The sequence below is a fragment of the Euleptes europaea genome, chromosome 6 (assembly GCF_029931775.1).
Source record: "Euleptes europaea isolate rEulEur1 chromosome 6, rEulEur1.hap1, whole genome shotgun sequence".
Lineage (NCBI taxonomy): Eukaryota > Metazoa > Chordata > Lepidosauria > Squamata > Sphaerodactylidae > Euleptes > Euleptes europaea.
The window spans coordinates 176111-201912 of NC_079317.1; the positions used below are offsets into that span (position 1 = coordinate 176111).

The window sequence follows — 25802 nt, forward strand, 5'->3', positions numbered from 1 at the left end:
TGGCCATCTGTCAGCAACGCTGATTCTATGACCTTAGGCAGATCATGAGAGGGAACACATCTTGGTCATCTTCTGGATACACTGGGGGTGGGGAGGTAGTTTAGAATTTCCTGCATTGTGCAGGGGGTTGGACTAGATGACCCTGGTGGTCCCAACTCCATGATTCTACGGTTCTATCTGTGCTTTCTAGGATTTAGGAGGTGTTATTAAAGTCTCCTCATCTCCATGATCTTCTCCCACTGTGCCCAGCCTGCCAATTATGATCTGGCTCTTCAGCCCAGTGGCCTGTGTGCCCACACCCGCAGAGGTGACGTGGGTCACATTCTCAATGGTGGCACTTTGCCTGTGGAATGCCCCCCCTCCCCGAGGCTTTCTGGGTGCCTACCTTACTCTCTTGTCAGCACCAGCTCAAGAAGCATATTTTTAATAAAGGGTTTTAAAATCTTTTTTAGTTGTTTTATGGTTTGCTTCTAACCTAGCCTGAGGACTATTCTGTCCATATCATTTTATGCTCCCTGGTGGGTGTCTTATGCTGTTCTTATGCTCTGGCTTCTTTTTCATCGCTTCTGTTCTTAATATTGATCACTTATGATACTGTTGTTACTTGTGGGATGCAAACTAATGGCTGCCAGGCCATAATCAGGCAGTTATTTAAGTCCTCAGCCCTAACAAGCACCTTAAACACAGGAACTCAGAAGCCAGCGTAGTGAGAATCACGGCTGCGACAGGCAGAAGGGGAGCCTGGACTCCCCCCCCCCCGCAACAACCCAGTTCCTGAAGTGCTTGGGTGTGCAGAAAGTGCGTAACAGCCAGGCGCCCCCAGTCGCAACGCCCAGCGCCTCCCTCGCCCCTCCTCATTCAGGACAGGGGCTCCCCTCTGCCTTGTACTTGATTTTAACCATATACCCCTCCCCTCCCCTGCGTCACGGGTCTCGGGGCGGCTCACAACAGCTCAATTATCAATCAACCAACAACAGTACGACGTCCAATAAAATCTTAAAAATACAAAATAGCATCCTAACAAACATCAAAATAAAACACCATCGGTTGGCACGCGGCAGCCTACACCCCCAAACGGCTGTCAAAACCAGGTGGCAACTGTTGGCAATGTGGGAAATCGGCCTCGACCGCCCTCAGTGGAAAGCCAGGGTGAACGACTCCTTCCAACAGGCCCCACGGCATCTAGAAAGGTCCCACCGGGCCCCCGGATGGGGCATTGGGAGGCAGGGGGCCACTAGGGAAAAAGCTCTTGCCCTCGGTGAGGACAGCCAAGCCGCCCACGGGAAGAAGAACAGACCATTCTTGGGGGTGGGGGGAGAGGCATGTCCAGGGGAGAGGGCGGCTCCTTCTGTCCCTAGACTCTGGGTCTAGAGATACAACCTTTCCAGAGGTTTTGAAGCCACAAGAAAAAACAACAACATTTTTTCCCCCAGAACCAAATATAAGCAATACATTGTACTGTTTGGCATTTGTGGAATTTTAACAGTATAAGCATCTTCTTTGTTATCAGAAAAACTGCAAAGAGAGTTACCCCCTGCTGCCCCCTCCGGCTCCCTCAGCACCCATCCGGGCCCTCATTTCGCCATCTGCGAGGTAGAAGAAAATAAAAAGGAAAGGTAAAAACAAACTGTGGGGCAACCAAAAGAAAGTGTGCTATTTTGACCGAAACGCTCCTCTAGTCATTCTGTGCGGGACCACCAGCACACCTGGAAATCGAGTAACAGCATTGGAAACACAAGAACTGTCACGTAATGTTTTACCTTTTAAACACATTAAAGCATATTAACTGTTGCCAAAATTATGCCAGTTTAAAAAACAAACATTCTTTTATGTATGTTGTACGTCTAGCGCATATACAGAAATTATATAAACCAATTCACTGCATTAGATAATGACACCAACATTTCAGAGTACACGTTTAAGTACAACTTTGCTTTAAAAACATTTCACTAATTCCGAAAGGGGAAAAAGGACCACCCCCACCCCTATTGCTGCCCCATGTTTCCCATTTCTGCCAGGGTCCTCAGAAAAAAACCCTGCTTCTTCCCCTCCCCCCCTTGTCCCCTGGGCCTTCAACATCTCTACCCTAATTGGTACCGCCTGGAAGACCATGGAGGGAGGGGGCTGAACGGCAGCCCCCCCCCCGGGGCTTGGGGCTTCTTCCGCAGAAGGCTGGCTTCCCCATCCCCACCTTTCCCCCTGCCAGCCAGGCATGAAGCTTCCCTCTGCCCCTGCCCACTTCCGCCTGCCAGGCCTTGGCCCGCCTCCCACCTTTCTGCCAGTTCCCCCATGCGCCAGGCTCGTCGACAGTAGTTGCCCCGCGGCAACCCCTCCCCACTTTCCTTGGGGGACAGGTGGACATTAAGGACAGCCTCCAAGGATGGCCTGGGTGTCTGGGCAGGACCCAAGGGGAGGGGGCGGTGCTTTAGCGACCCCAGACAGTAGGGGACAAAGCCAGCCCTTTGCCCTGGGCCCCTGGCATCACACCTGTTGGGAAATCTGCCCTTCCTAACGGTGTCACTTGCCTCCACATTGAGAGGGGGGGGAATTGACCAGAGAGTCAGATAGAGAGAGAGGATAGAGGAGGTCATCTCCTGCCACACCTCACCCTCATTTCCGGTCCCCTTTGATGTTTAGAGATCTATTGTCAGGGGAAACTTCCCTTCTCTCTCTTCCCCCCCTTTTGTCCTTCATCCAAGAAGCCACTAGAGCCAGCGCTCCGCGCTCAGGCCTTCTCACCGCCAAGAGGGAGTGGAAGGCAGCTACCTTTTTACATCTAGAGAATTAGCAAGGTAGATTAGGGTCGGGGACCCTGTTTGTCCTTTTCCTATCCAAAGTGTATTTCCACAATAAATGTACTTTAGTTTGATTAGAGCAAACCACTGATGCTCTTTATTTTCACGCACGCACGAGTCAGCTTCTGCTGTTTTGCTAAGCTTAATGCACTCTGCTAAATATCGGAATATCAAACGATAGAGGGCCAACCCCGATCTTTTAAGGAGGGGCTGGCCCAGCCGCAGCGCTCAGCCAAAGCTGCCAACCACGCTGCCGCCGCCTCCCCTGAAGATCGTGAGCCCAGGGATTACTGGGGCTGCAGCTATGAAGGTGGCCCGCCTTGATTAGAAAGCAACAACCTTCCGCTTGGTGGGGTGGGGGCACAGGGGGCTGCTGGATCCAGGTTGCCAGACAACTCTCCCCCCCCCTTGGTACAGAGGCTTGCAGGACCCCCCCTCCCACTGCTACTTCCACCATAGCTGTGCCGGGGAGGCTGAGAGAGGTCAGCAGCAAAGGAAGCCCAGGCATTCCCCCACCCCCACGCCACACACACACAGGAGGAACCCTGCAGCGCCTTTCAGCAAGGGCAGCAGCAGCAGGGGTCACCCGGGCACAACCGGCAGCCTGCAACGAAGAGGGCATCCGGATCTGGGCCAGGCACTTCCTCCGTCACCTTGTGGACCTCATCTATTGGTGCCGAAGCTCCGCCGCTGACCAGAAAGCGCAGCGAAAGCCGTTTTCTTTCAGAGCAGCTTCTAAACGTACCCACAGAATCTCAGGGGAGGGTTGTGAAATGAGGCTGCGCTGCCAAGAGCCCGGGGCCCGGGCACCGCTCGGCAACGCAGTGGCACGCGCACGCCAGGCGCTTGCGGGTCTCCCTGGCCCAGCACGGAGTCGGCAGGCCGGCCCGGCACGACCCTGGCCAAGGAGAAGCTCTGCGGCTGAAGCCTGGTGCAAAGAAGATGGGGGGGCCTTTCCTGGCCCTCCTCCCGCCCCCCCCCTCCTCCTGCTCTGCTGGGCAATTTTACTGGCATAATGTACGGATCCGGTCAATGGTTTTTCAAAGAGGGTGGTGGGGTGGTGGTGGTGGGGGGCTGCCTGCCTGCCTGGGGGTGGGCGTGGCGAGGGCAGGCGAGCCCACCAGGCGCGGCCCTTCGACTGAACCAGCCCCCCCCCTTGGTCCATTGAGGGCAGCGTGGTCTACCTGCAGGGGCGGCCTGATCTCTGCAGGGTCTCAGGGCAGAGAGGGGGGGCGGGGGCGGGGGGGGGGTCTTCCGCACCACCTCCTTGGAGCAGGACAGGGGCCCCTCCCCCCCCGCCGCAGAGAGAGGCTCTTTCCTCGGGGAGCCCCGCCTGCCCCTCCAAGGGAAGGAGAGGGGGGGCCTCTCTCTGCGCCCTCCGGCTGCAAGGGCTCGGCTCGGGGGGGGGGGCGCCCCTCCCCTCCCCCACTACGTGGTGCTTTTCTCGAAAGACCACCAGGGAAATCCCCCGCCCCGCCCCCGCCAGACCCCGCAGGGGGCCCCGCGTCACCCATCCAGCCCCGCAGCCTCTTCACACCCTGGGGCCTACCGGTCGCGGGGGGGGGGTCCTCCTCCTCCCGCCCCCCTCCCTCCCGGGGGGAAGGAGGGGGGGCGTGGAGAGAGAGGGGGAGGGGGATAACCCCCCCCGGGCTGCCTGGCCCGAGCGAGTGCGGCCGCGCCACGCCCCTCGCCCTCGCCTCAGCGACAACCGCCCTGCGAGGGAGGCCAGGGGGGCCCAAGGTCACCCCGCCGGCCGCAGCCCCGAGCGGGGGGGGGGAGGGGGGAGGAGGAGGGGGCCGCCCTTACCTGCCCGGCGAGGAGGGGGCCCCGCCCCCCCCGGCGCCACGGATCCGCCCCCCCCCCCGCACGGCCCGCCCAGCCCAGCCCAGCCAGCAGGAGCCGCGGCGGCGGCGGCGGCGGCGGCGCTTGAGAGGGAGGGGGGAGGGGGGCTCGCGGGGGCCGCTCATTGGCGGGCAGGGCCGGCGGGGGCGGGGCGCCGGGAGACTGACGCACGGGCGGCCCCCTGGGGCGCAGGGGGGGAGGGGGCGGGGCCTCCAGGCGCGCTCCGGGCCGGCCGCACCAATGGAAGGACGGAAGGACGGAAGGACCCCTCCCTCCCTCCCTCCCTCCCTCGCCCGCCTATAGGTAGGACGTTTGCCCTGAGGGCGGGGGAGGAGGCCGGCCGGCCGGAGCCCCAAGGGCCCGAGGCTCTCAGGGAGCGCCCCCCCACCCCCACCCCCACCCCCACCCCAGGACATTTAAAAGATGGCCGTTAAAACGACGCGCGGAGAAGTGCCAGGCGCCGGGGGGGGAGGGGCGGGGGGACAATGACAGCTCGCCGGAAGGGGCCGCCGCCGCCGCCGCCCCCCCCCCCCGGGGGCCTTCCCGTCCAACCCCCTGACGAGGCAGGACACGGACAACGACCTCCACCACCTCCGCCGCCCCCCCCCCGGGGCACACAGGGCCCACGCGTAGGGGCTGCCAGGAGACAGGAGCCCCCCCCCCACCCACGCACCCCCCCCTTCGATTTCTACAGCACGTCCAATGCAGCCCTGAGCCCCCGGCTGGGGCGCCCAGCTGAGCTTCCCTGCGGAGTCGCCCCAGGACCGGCCCCAGCCTGCAGGATCTGTCTATTGAAACAGTCGCACGACACCACTTCTACGCGCGTGCAGAAATAACCATAATATTGGAACTTCTGGTCCATTTTCAAGCTACCCAAAAAAGGCCGTTAGCCTTTTTAACAGACTGACCAATGTTTCAGGGGGGGCCCCCCGCCCACTTCCCCAGGGGCCCCCTGGCCGTCAAGCAGACGGACACCCTGCCCGGTCCGCCGCTGCCCCCACTGACCCCCCCCACTCCACGCCCAGAAGAGGGCCGAGGTGCCCCCCCCTCTCCTCTCCGGCCCAAGGCCACGGAACCAGCCTGGCTGACCGATGGCCATCCAGCCTCTGCTTCAAAACCCCCAGGGAAGGAGAGCCCCACCACCACCTCCTCCCAAGGAAGCCTGTTCCACTGCAGAACTGAGACGAAACAACCCCAGTTCCTTCAGGGAGGGAGGCCCTACCTTCCAGGCGCAGGGCCCGAGACTCGGAGCCCAGGTACGTCCTCCAGGCCAGACTGGCCCAAAGCCAAGGCCCCCAGGAAACGAGGGCACAGCAGCGGTCAAAACAGCACCAGAAGGGCAGGCCCCACCCGCCACACACGGCCACGCTGGCGAAAGGAGGCCGAGAACGTCCTTCTCTGGGGCAAACGACCAACGTCGGCCTGATCCTGGTTGGCCAATCGCCTCAACAGGTGGCTCCGGGTACTGATGAAATCTTTCCACAACCAGGTTAATTGCACCACTTGAGGCCACGTGCCCTGTGGGGGTGCCTGCGGTCCTCAGCCCAGTTGCCCAACGTCCTTTCACGCAAGGTGGAATGGAGGGGGTGCCGCTTCCCTCGGTCCCGTGGCCCTGGTGACTCTCCTCTGAAACTACCATCTCTCGCCCACACCGGTGTTCCTCACAGGGAAACCACGTGCTGCCATGTCAAGAACCAGTTAGGCCCTGACTAGTTCCCAACCAGGCACGAATCAGCCACAGCGATCCACACAACGGTCACCTTCAAATTGGACTACTGTAAGTCGCTCTACGCAGGGCTACCCTTGTAGTTGCTCCAGAAGCTCCAACTGGCCAGAATGCGGTGGGGGTGGGGGTCCTTATGGGGACCCCATGGAGAGAGTGTATACCACCCATGCGCCACCAGCTGCACTGGCTCCAGACTGAGTACCGGATCAGGTTTTGGTATTGACATTTAAAGCCCTAAACGGTGTGGGACTGTCCTCTCTACAGGACCACCTCTCCCGATATAACCCCACCCCCCAAAAAAATTGTCCTGCGATCCACGTGGTTGGTCTTAGCAGAACCACGGGGCCTCCGTTTTTTTGAGCCACCCCCTCTGCAGTCCCTGCTCATGGGCCCCCAGGATACTTCCACAAGTAATCTAATTCTGGCTGCTTCCACATTGGGGGGGGGATAGGAACCATGGCCCCCACTGTAGAAGCAGCAGCAAGCAAGGTGCGAAGTGGTAGCTATGAGATCACTATACCCCTTTCCTTGCTGAGTTTGCCAGTTAGCCCAGAGTCCAAAAGCCCCTTGTAAACTGTCAATGAACCTCGTTTGCTTAGAGCTACTTTCATCTTGGACAGTTAATTGAAACAGTTACAGAAAAGTTAGATTAACTGTTTTTAAACAGAGGTTAAGTTGAGATTGGACTTCTTATACTGCTGTGTCGGATGTAACTCATGCACATGCTGATTGGTTCATAACTAAATATAAGTGCAAATAAGCCAATCAGCTATCGAGATAATGGCCACATGATTATGATAGAGCAGATTTAGAGAAAGATAAGATTGATATTTTTTTTATAAAAAAAATAATCACTACTCTGACAAACAAATCAGATTTCTCTGGACAGGAGGTCTCAGAAGAAGACGGACGATGAGGAGAGTTTTCTGGGTGAGAACAACGTGCGGCTTTCTGATAACCCCTAAAAGAAGTGAGGCAACAAGCCGGAACCTGATTTGCCTTTAAAACTATTACTTGCTAAAACTATCACTTGATTAAGCAATGCTGGGAACTTTAGTAATTTTAGTATTTATCTTCACAGCAATGGTAGGGTTAATTTTTCATGCCTGTAATTTCCCCCCCAGTCTTACTCAATAAAAAAAAGATTTTATTTTCTCAACCAAAGATGAATGTTTCTGCAGGTGTTCTGTCTGGTTGGCTGATTAATAGTTAAGAGAACTGAACTCAAACCCCTGACTCTTGTATTGTCAGAATTAAAGACTGTTAATCTCCCTTTAATCGATAAATCCTGGAGAATGCTGCTGCCGCCGCTGCTAGTCAGTTCTGCACAGGCAAAAAAGCCTTTATAATTCTTTAGTGCAGCTCCTCTAATGGGAGGCAGGAGGGAATCTCTCCTGACAGGCGGAGACATCCACAGAGGCCCCACGGTTCTGACACATATGGGCATCTTCGTGACTGGTTCTGCACGTATGTGCCAATTCCTTTCTCCCCCCCCCCTACCTTGCACAACCAGGAAACATCCTCCCTCACTGCCGTTGCCAGCAGGGAGTGTCTGCTATCTGCACCCACATCCCCCAGTTGTGTATCTCCTGTGTCACAGGAGGTCAGAGGGCCAAAAAGAAATAGCCAAAGGAAAAAATCAAACGGGGAATTGAAGGAGGGGCAACAACGCGATCCTACGGGTCTATTGATGAACGATGCAACAGGACTAGGAATGCAAAAGACAATGAGAACATGAGCAGCCGCCCACCCAGGGCGGTATGGGAGCCATGCAGGGTATGGGATGACAAAGGGACAGGAGACGCAGCCAGCCCCCAGCCCCTCTTCTGGACAGTTCTATCTCACTACGATTCTAATCCCTCCATAAAAATCCCTCCTTCCCAAAGATGTCCATTCTGTGGAATGACAGAGGCAGGGGAGCCTTCCTGACGTCCTCCGCACAAAGCGGGGGCCACCACAGAGAACGCGCAGAGTAGGCACCCAGAATCAATCGCTGCTTTTGCACAGGTGATACTGTAGAAAACAAGCCACTGTTTTAAAACTTTCGCACCTGAGAAACAGAGCCCCTGGGGCACCTTCAGGGCTATCCCGCTGATGGTGGTCGGGGTGTTTGTGGCCCCAGCATCAGACCCTGCGCACAAAGCAGAGCAGCCGTGGGCCCACCGGAGCCTCTGCTGCCAGTCTGAGAAGACTTTCGGGTGCCCCAAACCTCCTTTGGAGCGCACCTCCTAAAACCACCAGCTTGCCAAACCTGCTGCATCCGGACTGCCACCGGTCTGCTTACCCAACGCGTTGTACAGGTTGAGTTCTGCGCTGCTTCCAGCTCTGCCCCAGAGCCAAGGGGACTTCAAGAGGAGGTGAAAGAGGAACTTGGACAGGACTTTCTCAAGTTGTGATAAAAGATCACTTGCCTTTTGTTACTGGGAAGGGTTTCAGCTGGAGAGCCGAAACCAGTCCTTAAGTTTCACCCCGCTTCCCAATGCAGGTTAACTCTTTCGACGCTGGGTACACGTGTTTTGAATATCTAATGTCATTATGTGCTCAGAGGCATCTTAAAATTTGGGTCCTGGAGCCGCCCTGCAGGCTGACAGGGTCGCAGACTTCATGGCCCTGTACGCTGCCACTGGTGGTCCCAGAGAGGGGCAATATTCATTATGAGGAAAAGAGCAGAGGGGGCTGGAGATTTTTTTAAAAACACACACGTTTATTAATTCCTTAAAATATTTATATCTATCTTTCCCAAATGGCTCAAAGGGGCTTACAAACTGAAGCCGTAAATATACAGGGGACTTAAAAAACAGGGAAATATCTTCTTTTTTAAAAAAACCTTGTGTTTAAAAATCCGGCTACCCAAAAGGCGCCCACTTCAACAGGTATCTTGGGAGGGGGAAGTTAAACTGCTGGCATACAAAGCCTGACAGGGAGCCACACATTCTTCACCTATGCAGAGAGAGAGAGTTTTTATGCTCCTTCCTGAACAGACCTGCCCACTGAGCACAGAACGTGTGCCTCCCGGCATCAGCTGAAGACTTTAGTTCAGACGTCCTGTCTATTACAACCAGACACCCGTGGCCTTGATTTTTTCACATGATAAAATTTCACAGTGAACAACCTACGTGGGCGTTTCTTCTACTGTGGAGCGCAGACTGGCACGCAGCTTTCATGGAAGGTCCAGCCCTACAGGGAAGAGCGTCCCACCGTGACGAGGGCGCCCTTCTCCCCCAGTTCCAATCTGCACGGTCTGTGGACGGACGGACAGACGTGGGAAGAGCCCCAGCAACGCCACAGGGGCACCCTTTCCCCACAGACAGATCCAAGCCACAGCCTCCGCTGGCATCAAACATCAGCCGCACCAGCCAAGGAAGAGGGGAGAACTGGCACAACCCAGGCATTAAAAATCCTTTTATTTAAAAGGGTAAAACACAATTTACAGCACACCAATAATTGGATTTCCATCCACGCTTATTTACAGACACACACACACACCCCTCCGGATTAGATTTCACAATAAACAAAGCCAAGTCACATTTTGCCAGCTCCGGACCAAGTCAAGGAGCAGAGGAAGGCCGTATCTCTCTCTCACACAGCCCTGCCAGCCCTTCCAGACTCGATGGGCGGTTGGGGGAGGGCCCTGGTCCCTACAGAGCTCCCTCTCTCCCCTCTCCTTGCCCGCTGCTCCCGGGCACCTTCAGGCTTCCGCTGTGTCCGCCTGGGGAAGGGAGGAGGCTCTGGAGCGGGGTCAGAATGTGGAGACGGCCCCTCCTGCCGCAGTGGACACCCCCCCCCATTCGGGAAGAGCGGGACCCCACCCCGTTGCTCCGGAGGAGGCTCTCAGTCCTCCTGGGCCACGTCGAAGGGCTCAAAGGCCTGGCGGAAGGCCTGGGCAGCCGTAGCTTCCTCCTCCTTCCCCATCTGGCAGCTCCTCCAGTCTGCCCGGCCAGGCATGCCAAGGATGGCCTCACTGGCCAGCACTTCCCTGCGTGGGGGGGGAAGAGGGGAAGTAACAGCAGGGTTGGGCCTTCTGCTCATTCAGAGGCCGTGAGCCCCCCTCCCCACCTCCGGACCACTCCTCACCCCAGGCCTGCCGGCAGCCCAACCACCCCACACCTGGAAGGGAAGCGGGGGCAACTGCTCTCAAGGCCAAGGCTGGGCCCGGCGCCTTCGGCCCCAGATGCGGGCAGGGGAGCAAGCGGGCCCACCCAGGGCAAGCCACCGGCAGCCGAGAAGGGCACCCGCCCCCTCCCACAGCGCTCCGCTTTGGGGCTGCGGCTCTAGCACGGCACAGCCCCGGGACAGCTGCAACCAACCAACCTGCCAAACTGCAAGGGAAAATGCTTCTCAATGCGGTGGAAGAGCTTCTCCCCGGTATCCAGCTCCACGTAGAAATAGGGTGTTCCAGGCTGGACTATCTGAAAGGAGAACATGCAACGTACAGGTCGACCCGGGAACGTTTCTTACACCCAAGCGCACGAAAGGCTCAGTGTGGGAGCCGACCATCAAAACTGCCAGGGTGGGGGTGGGGCGGCGGCTGCACGGAAAGGTCCTGGGCCAACTGTGGAAAACGCTCCTGCTTGGACTCGGGCAATGTTCCCGTGATGGGAAAGGGGGCTCCAGAGCTGCGAGGGAGCCGAGAGAGAGCCTAGCGGACATGACGGCCACTCAGGTTCACTGAGACGCCACACGCCCTTCCTCCCACAGGGGGACCCAAAGGGGTCCACATCCTTCTTCTCTCGCCATTTGATCCCCACAACAACCCGTGGGGCAGGATCCGCTGAGAGTGTGTGACTGGCCCAAGGCCTCAGAGCAATCTTTCATGGCAGAGTGGGGGATCTGAACCGGGGTCTCCCAGGCTCTAGTCTGACATTCTAGCCACTACCCTAGCTGGGCTCTCAAGAAGTGTGGCAGCCCCCACCGCAGGCCAGACCAAGGCCTCTGAGGACCAAGGCGAGCATCCCGAGCGGGATGCAGCCTGTGTCGTCGTTCCCCTCCCTGCCCCGCTCTACCGGCACATCCCTCGCAGTGGCCGGTGATCTTCATGGGAACCGCTTCACATGAACTGCTCTGCCTTCACCCTCGAAGCACCCAGCAAGCAGCACCACCCACTGCTGCAGGCAGGCAGGCAGGCAGAGGGCGCTCTCCTGGCCCACCTGCAGGAGTTGTGGGGCAGACTACGCAGGAGGCCTGTCGGGCGGCACCACACGGCTCTCGGCTGCCTCCGGGTGAGCAAGGGGGGCACCCACGCAGTGGGCACATCCTGCCTGCTAGTGGGCCTGGGAAGGAGGGTGACAGCGGCTGGCCCCGGCACTCTGCAACCCCTGGAGCAAACCGACCGCAACCCTCATGTGCAAAGGAAGCCCAACCCAACTCGTCCCGTACTTGCTTGAGAGCCGAATGTTCTGGGATTTCCAGCAGTTCAATCCGCTGCTCCTCCGCCTGGACAACGAAGGCCTCCTTGATGTCTTCCGTAGTGCAGCAATCTTGGGGCACAGGAACGACCTGGAAGGAAGGGCGTTTTCCCCACACTGAGGTCTCCTTGCGTTGGCATCACCCCACAAAGAGGAGCCAAAGCAGCAGCAGCAGCGACTCCATCACAGGGGCCTGTAGGGAGCCCCTCAGCTCAGCTGCTCATCATACAGGAGGGGTCGACCCCCTCCCTGACAGGCTTAAACTTATGAACTTTGGAGGAAAGACCTCCTTGTGGGAGGGGAGGGCCAGGGAGGGTGGCGGCTCTCCCGGCCACCTCCCCGGCCCCTGGGGTCCTTTTCACTCTCTGTGGGAGGCTGACGCCACTCAGAGACCGTCTTCTCTGACTGGCCAAGGGAGAACCTTCCACAGCGCAATGGAGCTCACACAGGAGCAGGCAACTTATTCAAATGGGCCACCCTTGGAGTGTATTTGCAAGAGTAACCAAGGAGGCAGAAGGCTGTTTACTCCCCACTGGGGATCTTGTGAAAAAAGGAGAAATGCAAGATAGACACTTTCCAAAAGAATTTAAAATCTGATTGAAAACTTTTAGTCACTGTTCTTTTTTTTAAAATAGAGGACAAATAAAGACATTCTTTTCCCACAAAGAAATTCCTCCCAGTGTCACCTGGGGACAAATAAAGAAATTCTTTTCCCGCAAAGAAATTCCTCCCAGCGTCACACTTTCCCACAGCCACGGGCGGCAACCCTCACCTGGAGCTGGAGGTGCTGACTCCGGTAGTTCCTTTCAAACGCCACATATCTTTTCCCTTTGCTCCGGAAAAACTTCTTCAGGGCCGACTTGTATTGCTCCACTTCTTCTACGACCTCCGAAGCAAGTTCCACCATCGACTGACAGTGCCTGACAGGCAAGACCAGCACGTGGTCAGGAGAGAGGCCCCCCTTGGCAAGGGCGAGGTAGCACTAGAAGGAGGAAGCAGACCCCACGTGGACCATGAGACTCAGCCCCACACCCGGCCCTCTGGCCACAAGCAGAGAACACCATTGGGAAAAGGACGCATGTGTCAAGAGCGCACTCACACACACATACACCCGGAAAGCTATGGCCACATCAGTAATAAACAGCGCACGTGGAGCGCGCCTAAGAAGAAGCAGGGAGGCTGCCTGGGAAATGCCAGGGCTTTTGCACTCCCCCGCCCCCTTCCAGGGCCATGGGAAAGAGAGGGGGGGCAACTCCTCTGCATGGCTTCATTGCAGAAGACCCTGGGAAACACCCCCCCGGGGGCAGACCTCTCCCCCATCTGTGGGCCCTCTGCAGGTTCAAGCAGCCAGCAGTAATGAGGCTCTGAGCCCCCCTCCCCCCCCAAGTCACAAAAGCCGCCTTTACCTGCACCCCCACGCCCACTTAGGGCAGCAGACAGAGTCAGCCCTGCTGGATCAGTCCAGCAGCCTGTTTCATCCAGTGGCCAACCAGATGCCCGGCAGGGCCTACAAACCGGGCATAGGAGCCAGGTCCCTCCTTGGCATGGCCTCTGAGCACAGGGTCTGTTTCTAGCACAGGGGCACATGTGAAGAGAAGCAGGGCCACGGCTAGGCTACAGGCCACCACGCTTCTCTGGATCTCTTCAGGGGATCAGTCTGAGGGAGACCAGGCTGGCCGAGACAGTCCTGACCCGGTTCAAGGGAGCTCCCTGTGCCCACGCGGGATCTTGGCCTGCGGCACCCCTTCATCCCCTCGTCCTCCACACACAGCCTGTGTGTGCCTGATCTTGTGAGGAGGGCCCAGCAGAAGCACAGAGCGCCACCAGCACAGCCACAAAACCAGGAAGTCAGAGGCCAAGAAAGCGCACTCCGCAGGTTGTAGGCATGAGCTCAGCCAGAACGGCTGGCCTGGTCCTTGCGTTCCCAAGCGAGTGCGGAGGGAAGGACTCTGGAAGCTGGGCACAGGCTAGAGCTGGGGTGTCAAACACAAGAAAAGTTGTTTTTTTATATGCCGACTTTCTCTACCACTTAATTCACAGTGGGTAGCCGTGTTAGTCTGTCTGCAGTAGTAGAAAAGGGCAAGAGTCCAGTAGCACCTTAAAGACTAACAAAAATATTTTCTGGTAGGGTATGAGCTTTCGTATCTGAAGAAGGTATCTGAAGAAGTGAGCTGTGGCTCACAAAAGCTCATACCCTACCAGAAAATATTTTTGTTAGTCTTTAAGGTGCTACTGGACTCTTGCCCTTTTCTACCACTTAAGGGAGGCTCAAAGTGGCTTACAAGCACCTTCCCTTCCCCTCCCCACAACAGACACCCTGTGAGGTAGGTGGGGCTGAGAGAGCTCTAAGAGAGCTGTGACTAGCCCAAGGTCACCCAGCTGGCTTTGTGTGGAGGAGCGGGGAAACAAATCCAGTTGACCAGATTAGCCTCCGCCATTCATGTGGTGGAGTGGGGAATCAAACCCGGTTCTCCAGATCAGAGTCTACCGCTCCAAACCACCGCTCTTAACCACTACATCATGCTGGCTACACAAGGCCCCTTGAGAGCTCTTATCCGGCCTGCGAGCCACCACCACCACCCCCACTCTCAATCTGGGCTGGCGAGGCACGGCTCGGCCCCCACTGAGTGACATTTATGTCATATCTGGCCCTCATAACAAATGAATCAGACACCCCTGGGCTAGAGAGCAGGGCACACTCACAAGAATGATCCCCCCCCCAATAAAAAGGTAAAGGTAGTCCCCTGTGCAAGCACCGGGTCATTCCTGACCCATGGAGTGATGTCACCCACCCCCAATGTCGTCACCCCCCCCCCCCAAATACCGTTGTGATTTTGGGCTATTTTTGCCCATACGGCCCTCTGGCGGCCCCTAGTGGCAGACAACAAGCACTGCGCCTTTGAAGACCAAAGGGCGCTCCCCCCCAAAGCGGACCACAGGTGTCATTGAAGGGCCCTCTCCTCTCGAGGTACCCCACAGAGAGATACTTACGTGTGTCCCAATGCTCACCACCAAATGCTTCTCTACCTCTGGGCTCGCCAGACAAAACCAGCAGGCTGCTGTTGGCAGGGCTTTGAAATGGGAGAGGAAACAAAACCCAGAGTAAATAGCTGCGAGGCGTAAGGCGGCAGAATCTACTCCCTTTGCCAGGCTTCTGGCATCAAGACCACCCTTTTAGAGGTGGAAATTTTAGGCCCTGGCTACAACTCTCTAGCCAAATCACCAACGCTCTTCCTCAATCACATGCAAATGCTGTACTACACCTGGCTGGAAATATTCAGCAAAGCCCTGAAGGCCAAGATATTTCATCTGAGAAAGGCAGGAATTTACCCTTGAAGCGCTGCCACAAGGAAGCATCGTCCAGAGGACAGAGGCCGGTCCTCAAATGCACAATCATTGGGCACACTGGGCTCCGTGCAACAAGGCTTCTTTCTTGGGTGCAGTGAAAGACTGGGCTTATTGTTAAGGTTTCTTCTTACTAGTAGAATGCAGGTTATTTTATTTGCCAAGGCTTTTAGTGGGGTGTAAATGGCAGATAACATCAGCAGAAGATGGGCGGGGTTCCAGTTCCCAAAGGAACCAGGAAGGCTGCCCCTGATTGGAGCTCACCCCACCTGAGGAATGGACAGGAATGTTCTCCCCCATCCCCAGCAGCAGAGGATCTCCCCACATCCTCCCCTCCCTCTGCAGCAGTCCCTGATGCCACAGAAGAAGGGGCTGGGGGAGGGAAAGTGGGAACTCTGCATCATGATACTGGGGCGGGGGAAGAATCTTTCTGACCTCTCCATAGGCCTGCCAAGTCAGATTCCTCATTTCTAAGATACTGCCAAGTTGGACGCAGACATGGCCAACAGGAGAAGGTGTGTGAGTCCCTGACAAGGCTGCTTCAACAGCCTCGTCAACCTGTGTCAGGCAGCTCTGAGCCACGCAGTCGCCATTTCTTCTACATAGTCAGGCTGCTGCAGCTTCATTCCTTCCTGTTCTGGTACAGTCAGCTTCCCGCCCCCCATTACTGTTACATCACTATACTGTTTCCCCCATCAGGAAATACTACTGGTGGCATGGTGTAACAGAAAACTGGGAGGGAGGGATTAAAGGCAGAGGCAGATTTGCACTGATACCAGTAAACAGAGGGGAAGCAGAATCATAATCGCAAGAACAGGCGCCAGAAGCCCACAGAGGGAACTTCAGCAGGGAGTCTCAGTTTGGGCAGTTTTCCTTCTGACTATGTGCTGGCAGTAGTTGTGGGAACCAGTAGGCGGGGGAAGGCACGGGTGCTGTGGCACGTTCTGTAATGGAATCGCACTTCTACCTCTGGTTCAAGGAAGCCAGCAAAAGCATGCCTCCATAATTTTGTCTTCAGGTGGAGCTAGTTAGTACTGTTACATCACGCCGCCAGGAGTGACATCTAATGGAATCAACAGTGTAAGCACAGCCCTTGCAGGTTACATAAACGGTGGCTACGGCAAGCAGCTTGGGTAGAGGTTGATAATCGGAATTACGCTTTCCAACATGTGAGGGAGGAAGCAGCACAATCACGCAAAATGGCGGCATCTGACTTGGGACGAATCCCATCAGCCTGTGAAAGAACGGACTCCCTTGGGGATGGCCAGGGGCACGAAGCAGGGGGAGGGGAGGCTCAAGGAGCTCTACCCAGAACTGTCCCAGGGAGGCCACGCCAGAACTGGGCTTTCTATACCTGTAACGGCGCAACCCTACCCTGACTAGGGAACTCCTTTCCACACTCCAAGTCTGCCCAAGGCCAGTTTTCACCCACGTGCACGCCCCCTCCAGTTAGTATTCGGTACTCACGGGGCTTGCAAGGGGGCCGCTTGGTGTGCGGCTGCTGCTGCCCGGCTCGACCCTCAGAGGTTCGCTTCTTTCCTCTGGGCTTGCTGCTTAGATCAAAGAAAAACTGGCTCCTGGGCTCTTCCTACGGAGTCAAAAACGGGGCTGCATTTAGCCCATCCTCTTGAGCAGACACTGAAACCTGGGGCAGAAGTTTACTCCCAAGGATATCTCAGATGGAGGCAAAATATTTTTCCTTTCACAACCACTCCCCTTTTAAAGAAAGTTTAAGGAAAACTGTGAAACTGCTGGGGTGAGCAGGGCGGAGCTGCGATATGTTTGGCTACACACTTCACTCTGGGTAGCTCTCTCTTGGTGAAGAACCTGGAAAACTGACCAGGTGTGAAGTCTGTGGGGTGAGGGAGCTGAACCCATCGTCTCCAGGTACAGAAGGGCATCTCCTGTGCTGCTCCACTCAAGTTTCCAAGCCTGAAGCAGAAACTGCTGAGCCAGGCAAAGGGGTTGGGAGACTCCCGGCGTCAAGCACAAAGGACACCGCTCAGCTCTCTGTGGAGTACTGGAGGGAGGTGGCAGGAAGAGGGACTCAGAGAGAGAGCGCCACGAGCACCACCGAGCGCTTGTGCCTCAAGGGACCACAGGCAGGCACCACAAGCGCTTTCCCTACAGCAATGGAGACCATCCATCCGCCACAGTCAGCGCGCTACCTCTGCTCCTGGCAGCAGCTGGGTGCCGCGATCCCATCCTCCCGGCCCTCGGTACGGGTTCTCCGTGACATCCTGGGGCTGTCTGACCAGCTCTGCAGGCTCCATGGAACTCATTGGAAGGATGTTGAATGCATAGAGGTACTGGAAGGAAGAAACTAAGTCAGAAACGGGGGCAGGCAATGAAAACTGTGCCTTCTGGTAGCAGTGGCGACACGAAGCAGGGCTGTGCGCCTTTACCTTTCTCTTGTCTTCATTGCCAACATTTGCCAGGGCTATGAATCTGCTCACATGCTGTGCAGACTCCTGAAGAACGGCGTGGTTTCTGCAGGAGAGCAAAAGACACATGCGTTTTCCAAGAACCACAGAAAGCCTCTGCACACAAGGAACAATCTCATGTGAAACAAAGTCCGTGCATTTTCGGGTCTTAGATACGCTCTTTCTGCAACTCAACTGTGACAGCCTCCATCAAGGCCAGCCCCACTCAGCTGCCCGGCAGTCCCAGGCCAAAGGCCCGGACTAGTTTCCTTTGAACCAAAGTGACCGTCCACAAGGTCATTTATGCCTCACGGAGGCTGGATGGCAACCAAAGTATCTGAGCACCAAAGTAAGGTCTGTCTGTTTTTTTTTTTAATATACAGATGCAGAAAGCTCGTTCTGAGTCTTTTCTGACACAGAACTGTAATATTTCACATGACCTTTTATGAAAAAACAAGGGGCTTGAACATTCCTGTGAATGTCTCCCTATTTTCTTCCTTTGGTCTTGCTTCCCCCCCCACCCCCAGCAGCACCTGTTTTATTCAAGGAGCTGAAAATGACTTCCTTTCCCAAATTTAACAAGAGATGAAAAACAGGTGGAGCCCCCACTAAAAGCAGCTATCAAATTCAGATGCCATTAACTTCACAATACTTCCTAGAAGTACAACTCCTAGAAGCCTGAGCTTACAATTCACTTTAAATAACTTGCAGGATTCTACATACCTGTAAGGCAGTCTTTCGTAGTAGATCTTCTGTAGAGCACTGAAATGGTATCTTGGCTTTAGACTGGCAGCTAGCGCAGATACGAGCCCAGAGCCACATTTATTAGTGTCCACTTCACCCTGTTATCATTTTTTTAAAAAGCACATAAACATTTCACTTTGTTCTTCTGTGACTTAAAAGGGCTGGGAAGGGGGAAGCCCCTCCACCCAAGTGCTGCAGTGGGAAGGATCTGCTGAAATATATATTGCTAGCCAGAGACTTTTTTCTAGAAAACACACTCTACCTTCTCTGGTTCTCACACTGTTCTCTCCCACCACCACAGTACTGTGCCTTTGTTCACAGTCTCATCCCGTAACTGGAAAGTCTTAATTAACACACAAGAACGGTTTTTGTGTTCTGGTAGCACACGCAGAGGGGAGACCTAACCTGCCACCCCACCCCCTGCATTCGCACAACTTCTGAAAGGCGGTGTGTATACAAAATGTACATGTGTCGGCTGTTCCACAAGTTAGGGAAATGCAAGTATGCAACACACCAAGGGGGCGAGGGAGGGTGAACAGGCAGGATCCTCCCAGCAGCAACCATGGAAAGGCCAACTGCTCAGTGAAGTTAGCTGCAGAGGGAAGCCGTGTTGGTTTGCAGAAGATATTTTTGGATTATAAGCTTTTCAGAGGCAAAGACTTGTCAGTCTCCAAGGCATGACTAGACTCGAATAGAGCTGCTCAGTGAAGATTAATCTGGCATGGAGGATACACAGACCCCAAAGCCAGCCATCTCAATGCCAGTTTCATGCCACCGGCAGCCAAGAAAACATCATCCTGCAGTTGACCAAAAAGTACAAGCGGGCAAGCAACAGAACAGACAGGCCCCATTCAACAGCTCCCTTTGGGTTCAGGTCCCAACAGAGTACTTACAGGATGGTTTCCAAACTTCTCTACCCCTCTGGGCCAACACGAAGTCAGCAGGATGTCGATGCCTTTGAACTTCGGAGTGGACAGCAACGATGCTCTGAGGTCAGCCACGTCCTTAGAGCTAAAGCAGTGTGCCGGGGCTGGCTCCTGCGAGGACTCGGCACCACTGAGGTACGCAATCTGAAGTCCGGAGGCTCCACTGAAGACTCCTTTGCGCCCTTCATGCAACACAGAACGCAAAGTTTGCACCAGAGCTTATCAAGAGCCTGGTGCGAACGAGGCCGCCCCCCTGAACAGAGGCACCAACACTCGCACACCCCAAAGGACCTTCGGACTCAGCTGCAGAGGCGTGCACAAAATAATCCAGTTGGTTATCAAAGATGGGTGCCCCTTGACTAGCAGGAATTCCCCCTGGATGCTCTCGCATGGGATGCTGCACAGGTCACACACACACTGATCAGAGGACTCTTTGCCTGCTGTCTCCAGAAGACTCCCCACCCCCAGGACTCATGTCTGCTGGGCTATAACTGGAGGCTACGGAATCCTCCTCACCCACAGTGTCTCCCCCGGCAAATTCAGTCCCAAGTCCAGGGAAATGTCATTAAACTGCTGCTCAGCCTTTGTTGGGCTGACTGGAGCTGCTTCACTGCCCCAGTAATTCAATCCCACCTAAACAGGAGACCCTCTTGCACCTCATCCTCAAAAACATACAAAACGACATCCTCAAGTGGGCTTCCTTCCTTCCTTCTGGCATTTATATACCACTCAAGTAAAACACTAAACGCAAACAATGATAAAGCAGCTTCCTCCAAGACACACCCATCAACATAACTTCAAACTGTTGTTATAAGGCATGAAGACAGGCTTCGCAGTTGTGTCCCTCATCACCATGATAACAATCACTAATCAGCTCTCAGAATTACCCAGATAAGTGATGTTCTCAGCTAGTTCACATCCGCTGACATCCGGAAAGTGACAAACCGTCTCTTCATTGTTGGCACCCAATATATACGTTTGAATAGGAGCTGAGGAAAAGAAAGCCACGGGCTGAGTGAGCTTGAGATGCCAAAGCACAAAGGGTTCCCACTGCTCTTAAAAAAGGGGGGGAGAGGGGGGAGGAAACCCAGCCTGAGAATCCCCCCCAGCCCCCATCAATATGTAGTGGGGAGTTACAGGCAGCTCATACGGAGCAAGACGTTTACAGCATGTGTGTTTCATACATGTATCTATGACCAGGAACTGAAGGCTAAGCAAAAAAAACCCTTCTCCCTGCCAACTTCATTTTCTATCTGGATTTCAACTTGTTGTTTGGAGGAGCATTCCTGCTGCAGTCTGAAGTGGCGTACAAGCTCAGAAGACACGGCCGGCCACTGCAACATGCCACTGGTTTCTGGGAGTGAACCATGCTGCTGACACATTTTGTTCCGATGCACACAGCGTGCGTGACGGCTGGACGGAACCGTTCTTGTGGGCTGGCCTTTCTATACCTTTTTTTGTTCCTGTTCGGTAGTCCTCCCATTCTGGATCTTGAGCAGAGCCAAAGAAATTCCCGACACACAAGAGCAGCTAGAAAGATTCAAAGGAGAGAGAGAGCCAGATTAAGGAGGCTGTAAGCTCAGCCGGCCAGGTACCAGGTTCAAATCACCACTTGGTCATGGAGCTCACATGAACACACACGAAAGCTGCCTTCTACTGAATCAGACCCTCCAGGGTCCATCAAGTTCAGTATTGTCTACTCAGACCGGCAGCGGCTCTCCAGGGTCTCAAGCAGAAGTCTTTCACATCACCTACTTGGGCAGCTCACTGGGTAGACTTGGGCCAGTCACTGACTCTTGGCAGGACCAGTTCCACGGGGCAGTGGTGGGAATAAAATAAACTGCAGACCTACATACGCCTCCCTGCTTGGGAAAAGATCTACGACCAGTGGTCTGTGGGCCGCTCACCTTTTGTTTATCTGCTTCTATGTATGACTCCCCCTTCTGGATGCACACCTTAACGTGGTGAGGGGGTTTGTGTGTGTCAGGGAAGCTGAGAGCAATACCATATGGGGTTTAGGCGCTATCAAGAGACTAAACTCCTAGCAGAGTCACTCAAGACGGAATGGTCTCAGCTGAGACACCAGACGAAGATGCATCCACCCCCTTCAGGGATCAATGGCCACATCCGCAGAAGAGAACAGGCAGTTCCAATGGTAACGGGGGCAAAGGAATCCTTGAAGGTTAGCTACTGGGCAGCAGCAGTAGTGGAAGGTGACACTGGCGGAGGATCTTTCGTAGACAACGGCAGTGCCACTACAGCTAACCCTGGCTAGTACTGTGCAGAAGGCGGCACTGGTAAACCACTTCTGACCAACCTTTACCTTGAAATCCCTATGATGAGACAATCCAAAATGGAAAAAGATATAGTGCTGGAAGATGGGACCCCCAGGACAGATGGCACTCAATCAGCTACTGGGCAAGAGCAGAGGACAAGTACGAGTAGCGCTGTTCTTAATGATGCGATTGGACTAAAGCTGAAAGGACGTTCAGTGGTTGACATGAATAGATGCAAAAGGAAAGTTCGAAACTGTTCGACGCATATAATAGGAACATGGAATGTGAGAAGCATGAATCAGGGCAAGCTTGAAATTGTTAAACAAGAAATGGAACGTTTGGACATTTCAATCCTGGGGGTAAGTGAATTGAAGTGGACTGGATTAGGACATTTTCAATCAGAAAATTACAAAGTGTTTTACTCAGGGAATGACAAAAAGAGAAGAAACGAAGTTGCTTTAATAGTGATGCAAGATGTAGCAAAGGCAGTCAGGAGCTATAATGCAAAGTCTGACCAAATAATATCAATCAGATTTCAGGGAAAGCCTATCAATATAAGCATCATTCAAGTTTATGCCCCAACTACGGATGCTGATGAGGAAGAAATCGGAAGTTTTTATGCAAGTGTTCAGGAAGAAATTGATCACACACCTAAACAAGATATGCTGATAATCATAGGTGATTGGAATGCAAAAGTAGGAAACAAAGCAGAATCAAATGTTGTTTGCAAATTTGGGCTGGGAGCACGGAATAAAGCAGGAGAACGCCTCGTAGAATTCTGTGAAGACAACAATTTATTCATTGCAAACACATGTTGCAGGCAACCAAATAGAAGATTGTATACATAGACATCACCAGACGGCCAGTATAGAAATCGAATAGATTACATAATTGGAAGCAGAAGATAGAGAAGCACTGTTCACTCGGCCAAAACAAGACTAGGAGCCGACTGCGGTACAGATCGTGAATTGTTAATATCAAAAATCAAGATAAAGCTTAAGAAAAACACCAAAACATTCATAGCACCAAAATACAATCTAAGCAATATTCCTGAAGAGTTTAAAGACAGTGTAAGGAACAGATTTGCATTACTGAATTCAATTGAATGTAAACCTGAAGAATTATGGGTGGAAACTAGAGATATTATCAAGGAAGAATGTGCAAAGACTATTCCTGTAGCCAAAATAAATGAAAAACCTCAATGCATGTCTGGAAACTCTTAAAATTGCCAGAGATAGACGAGAAGCAAAAGTAGAAGGTGACAGAAACAGAATCAAAAGTCTAAGTGCAACGTTCCAGCGACTCACACGTAGAGACAAAGAGAACTATTATAATAACCAGTGTAAAGAAAAAGAACAAAAAAGGAAGAACAAGAGATCCGTTCCACAAGATCCAAGAAATCAAAGGGAAATTTATAGCACGGTTAGGCATGCTGAATGATCAGCATGGAAATACATTAACTGAACAGGACAAAATAAAGAAAAGCTGGGAACACATGAAGCTGCCTTCTACTGAATCAGACCCTTGGTCCATCAAAGTCAGTATTGTCTACTCAGACCGGCAGCGGCTCTCCAGGGTCTCAGGCAGAGGTCTTTCACGTCACCTACTTGCCTGGTCCCTTTAACTGGAGATGCCAGGGATTGAACCTGGGACCTTCTGCATGCCAGGCAGATGCTCTACCACTGAGCCACAGCCCCTCATCATGAAGCTGCCTTATACTGAATCAGACCCTTAAGAGTCCATCAAAGTGAGTATTGTCTACTCAGACTGGCAGCAGCTCTCCAGGGTCTCAGGGAGAGGTCAACAATACACTGAAGAACTATACAGAAGAGATGAAAGGATGACAGATTCTTTCCAAGAAGAATCTTTTGAAGAAGAACCTACAGTTTTAGAAAGTGAAGTGAAAGCTGCACTGAGAGCAATCGGGAGAAACAAATCACCAGGAGCAGATGGGATATCAATTCCAAGCCACAGAAACAGAGTCCATCAAAATCTTGACAAGAATATGCCAACAGATATGGAAAACAAAACAATGGCCCACAGACTGGAAACGATCCATTTACATTCCAGTTCCCAAGAAAGGAGACATCAAAGATTGCAGCAACTATCAGACCATCACATTAATTTCTCACGCAAGTAAGTGATGCTCAAAATCTTACAGCAAAGATTTTACAGCAAAATCTTACAGCAAAGGTTGTTACCATATATGGAACGAGAAATGCCTGATGGTCAAGGTGGATTCAGAAGAGGAAGAGGCACTAGAGATCATATTGCAAATATACGATGGTTGCTGGTGCATACAAGATAATTTCAGAAGAAAATCAGCTTGTGTTTCATAGATTACAACAAAGCTTTTGACTGTGTGGATCACGAAAAGCTATGGCTGGTTTTAAAGGAAATGGGTGTGCCACTACATCTGATTGGTTTGATGTGCAACCTGTACTCTGGATAACAGGCCACAGTTAGAACAGAATATGGAGAAATGGAATGGTTTCCAGTTGGCAAAGGTGTCAGACAAGGATGTATGTTATCTCCCTATCTCTTCAATCTATATGCAGAACATATAATTAGGAAAGCTGGATTAGATTTAGATGAAGGTGGAGTGAAAATTGGAGGGAGGAACATTAATAATTTGAGATATGCCGACGACACTACACTATTGGTGGAAAATAGTGAAGATTTGAAACAACTACTGCTGAAAGTTAAAAGAGAAAGTGTTAAAGCAGGACTGCAGCTGAACATCGAGAAAACAAAAGTAATGACTACAGGAGAACTGCTCAACTTTAAGGCTGACAATGAGGAACTTGAAATTGTTCAAGACTTTCTGTTCCTTGGCTCCACCAACAACCAAAAGGGAGACTGCAGCCAAGAAACCAGAAGGAGATTGAGACTGGGAAGGGCAGCCATGAAGGAGCTAGAAAAGATTTTGACGTGTAAGGATGTGTCACTGGCCACCAAGACTAGATTAATTCATGCCATCGCATTTCCTATTACTATGTATGGGTCTGAAAGCTGGACAGTGAATAAAGCTGAAAGGAAGGAAATAGACTCCTTTGAAATGTGGTGTTGGAGGAGAGTGTTACGGATTCCGTGCACTGCCAAAAAAACACACAAATCAGTGGGTCGTAGATCAAATCAAGCCTGAACTGACCCTAGAAGCTAAAATGACTAAACTGAGGCCGTCGTATTTTGGTCACATCATGAGACGACAAGAGTCACTGGAAAAACAGTCATGCTAGGAAAAGTTGAGGGCAGCAGGAAAAGAGGAAGACCCAACAAGAGATGGATTGAATCTATAAAGGAAGCCACAGCCTTCAGTTTGCAAGACCTGAGCCGGGCTGTCAAAGAGAGGACGTTTTGAGATTTGGAAGTGCCAGTGGCAGTTAAAGGGATCCAGGGCAGGTCGGTGATGTGAAAGGCCTCTCTGTGCCTGCGACACCCCTGGAGAGCGGCTGCTGGTCTGGGTAGGCCATACTGACTTTGATGGACCCTGAAGGCAGCTTCCCGTGTGGAGGAGGGCGGTGGGGCCTCTGCTCGGCCTGACTGAAGGCCCCGGGGCTCCATCCCCGGCAGGCAGCATCTCCGGTGGAAGGGATCCAGGCAGGCAGGGGGTGGGCAGGGCCCTTTTCTGCCTGAGACACCCCTGGGAGAGCCGCTGCCGGCCCGAGTGGACCAGACTGACCCTGGGGGACCGGGGTGGGGGGTGTTTGTGTGTGTGTGTGTGCGCGGGGGGGGGTCTGACTCAGCAGAAGGGGGGGCTTCCTGTGTTGCTGCGAGGCAGCCCTCCCGTCAGAGGGGTCAGGAGAAGAGAGGGGCGGCTCCGGCTTAGCCCCGGGGGAAGCACTCGCAGGCTGCGCGGGGGGGGGGACCTGAGCCCACCGTCGTCGCCCCCCTCCCCTCCCCTCCCCTCCCCTCCCCTCCCGGCGAGAGAGAGAGAGAGAGAGGGAGAGGCCGAGGAGGCCGCGCTGCCCTGGAGAGAAGGGCCCGCTTCGGAGGGGTTTGGGGGGCTCTGAGGCGGCGCCCCCCCCTCCCTCCCTCCCACTCACGTCGAAGGCTCCTCCCGCTCCGCCGCCGCCGGCCTTCCTGCGCGCCGCCTCCACGCGCCGGAAGAGGGTCCCCAGGCGCCCCTCCGCGTCGCCGCACGCCAGCCTGCCCGGGGGGGGGGAGAGAGAGAGAGAGAGGGGGGGTCAGCCGAGGGGAGGGGGGAGGGGAGGACGCCGACCCCCCCACACACACACACGCACCCCCCCTCCTCACACTCTCAGCGGCCTCCTTCCGCCCGGCGCCGCCATCTTCCGGCCCGCGCGCTGCCGGGCGGCG

The 25802-nt window shown here is 54.1% G+C and overlaps 1 protein-coding gene and 1 non-coding gene across 2 annotated transcripts; both read right to left on the reverse strand.

The window, feature by feature from the left end:
• Window positions 1–10194: 10194 nt before the first annotated feature.
• On the reverse strand, window positions 10195–25774 carry CWF19L1 (CWF19 like cell cycle control factor 1). The gene is given in 14 exon segments (XM_056851065.1): window positions 10195–10339; window positions 10675–10772; window positions 11740–11859; window positions 12541–12750; window positions 14760–14839; window positions 16581–16739; window positions 17311–17422; window positions 17519–17603; window positions 18260–18378; window positions 19174–19388; window positions 20094–20195; window positions 20658–20736; window positions 25529–25631; window positions 25740–25774. Coding segments are annotated over 14 exon segments (1662 nt in total).
• Window positions 23108–23179, reverse strand: TRNAA-GGC (transfer RNA alanine (anticodon GGC)). Its single transcript has one exon. It is a non-coding gene; the product is annotated as a tRNA-Ala (tRNA).
• Window positions 25775–25802: the final 28 nt, after the last annotated feature.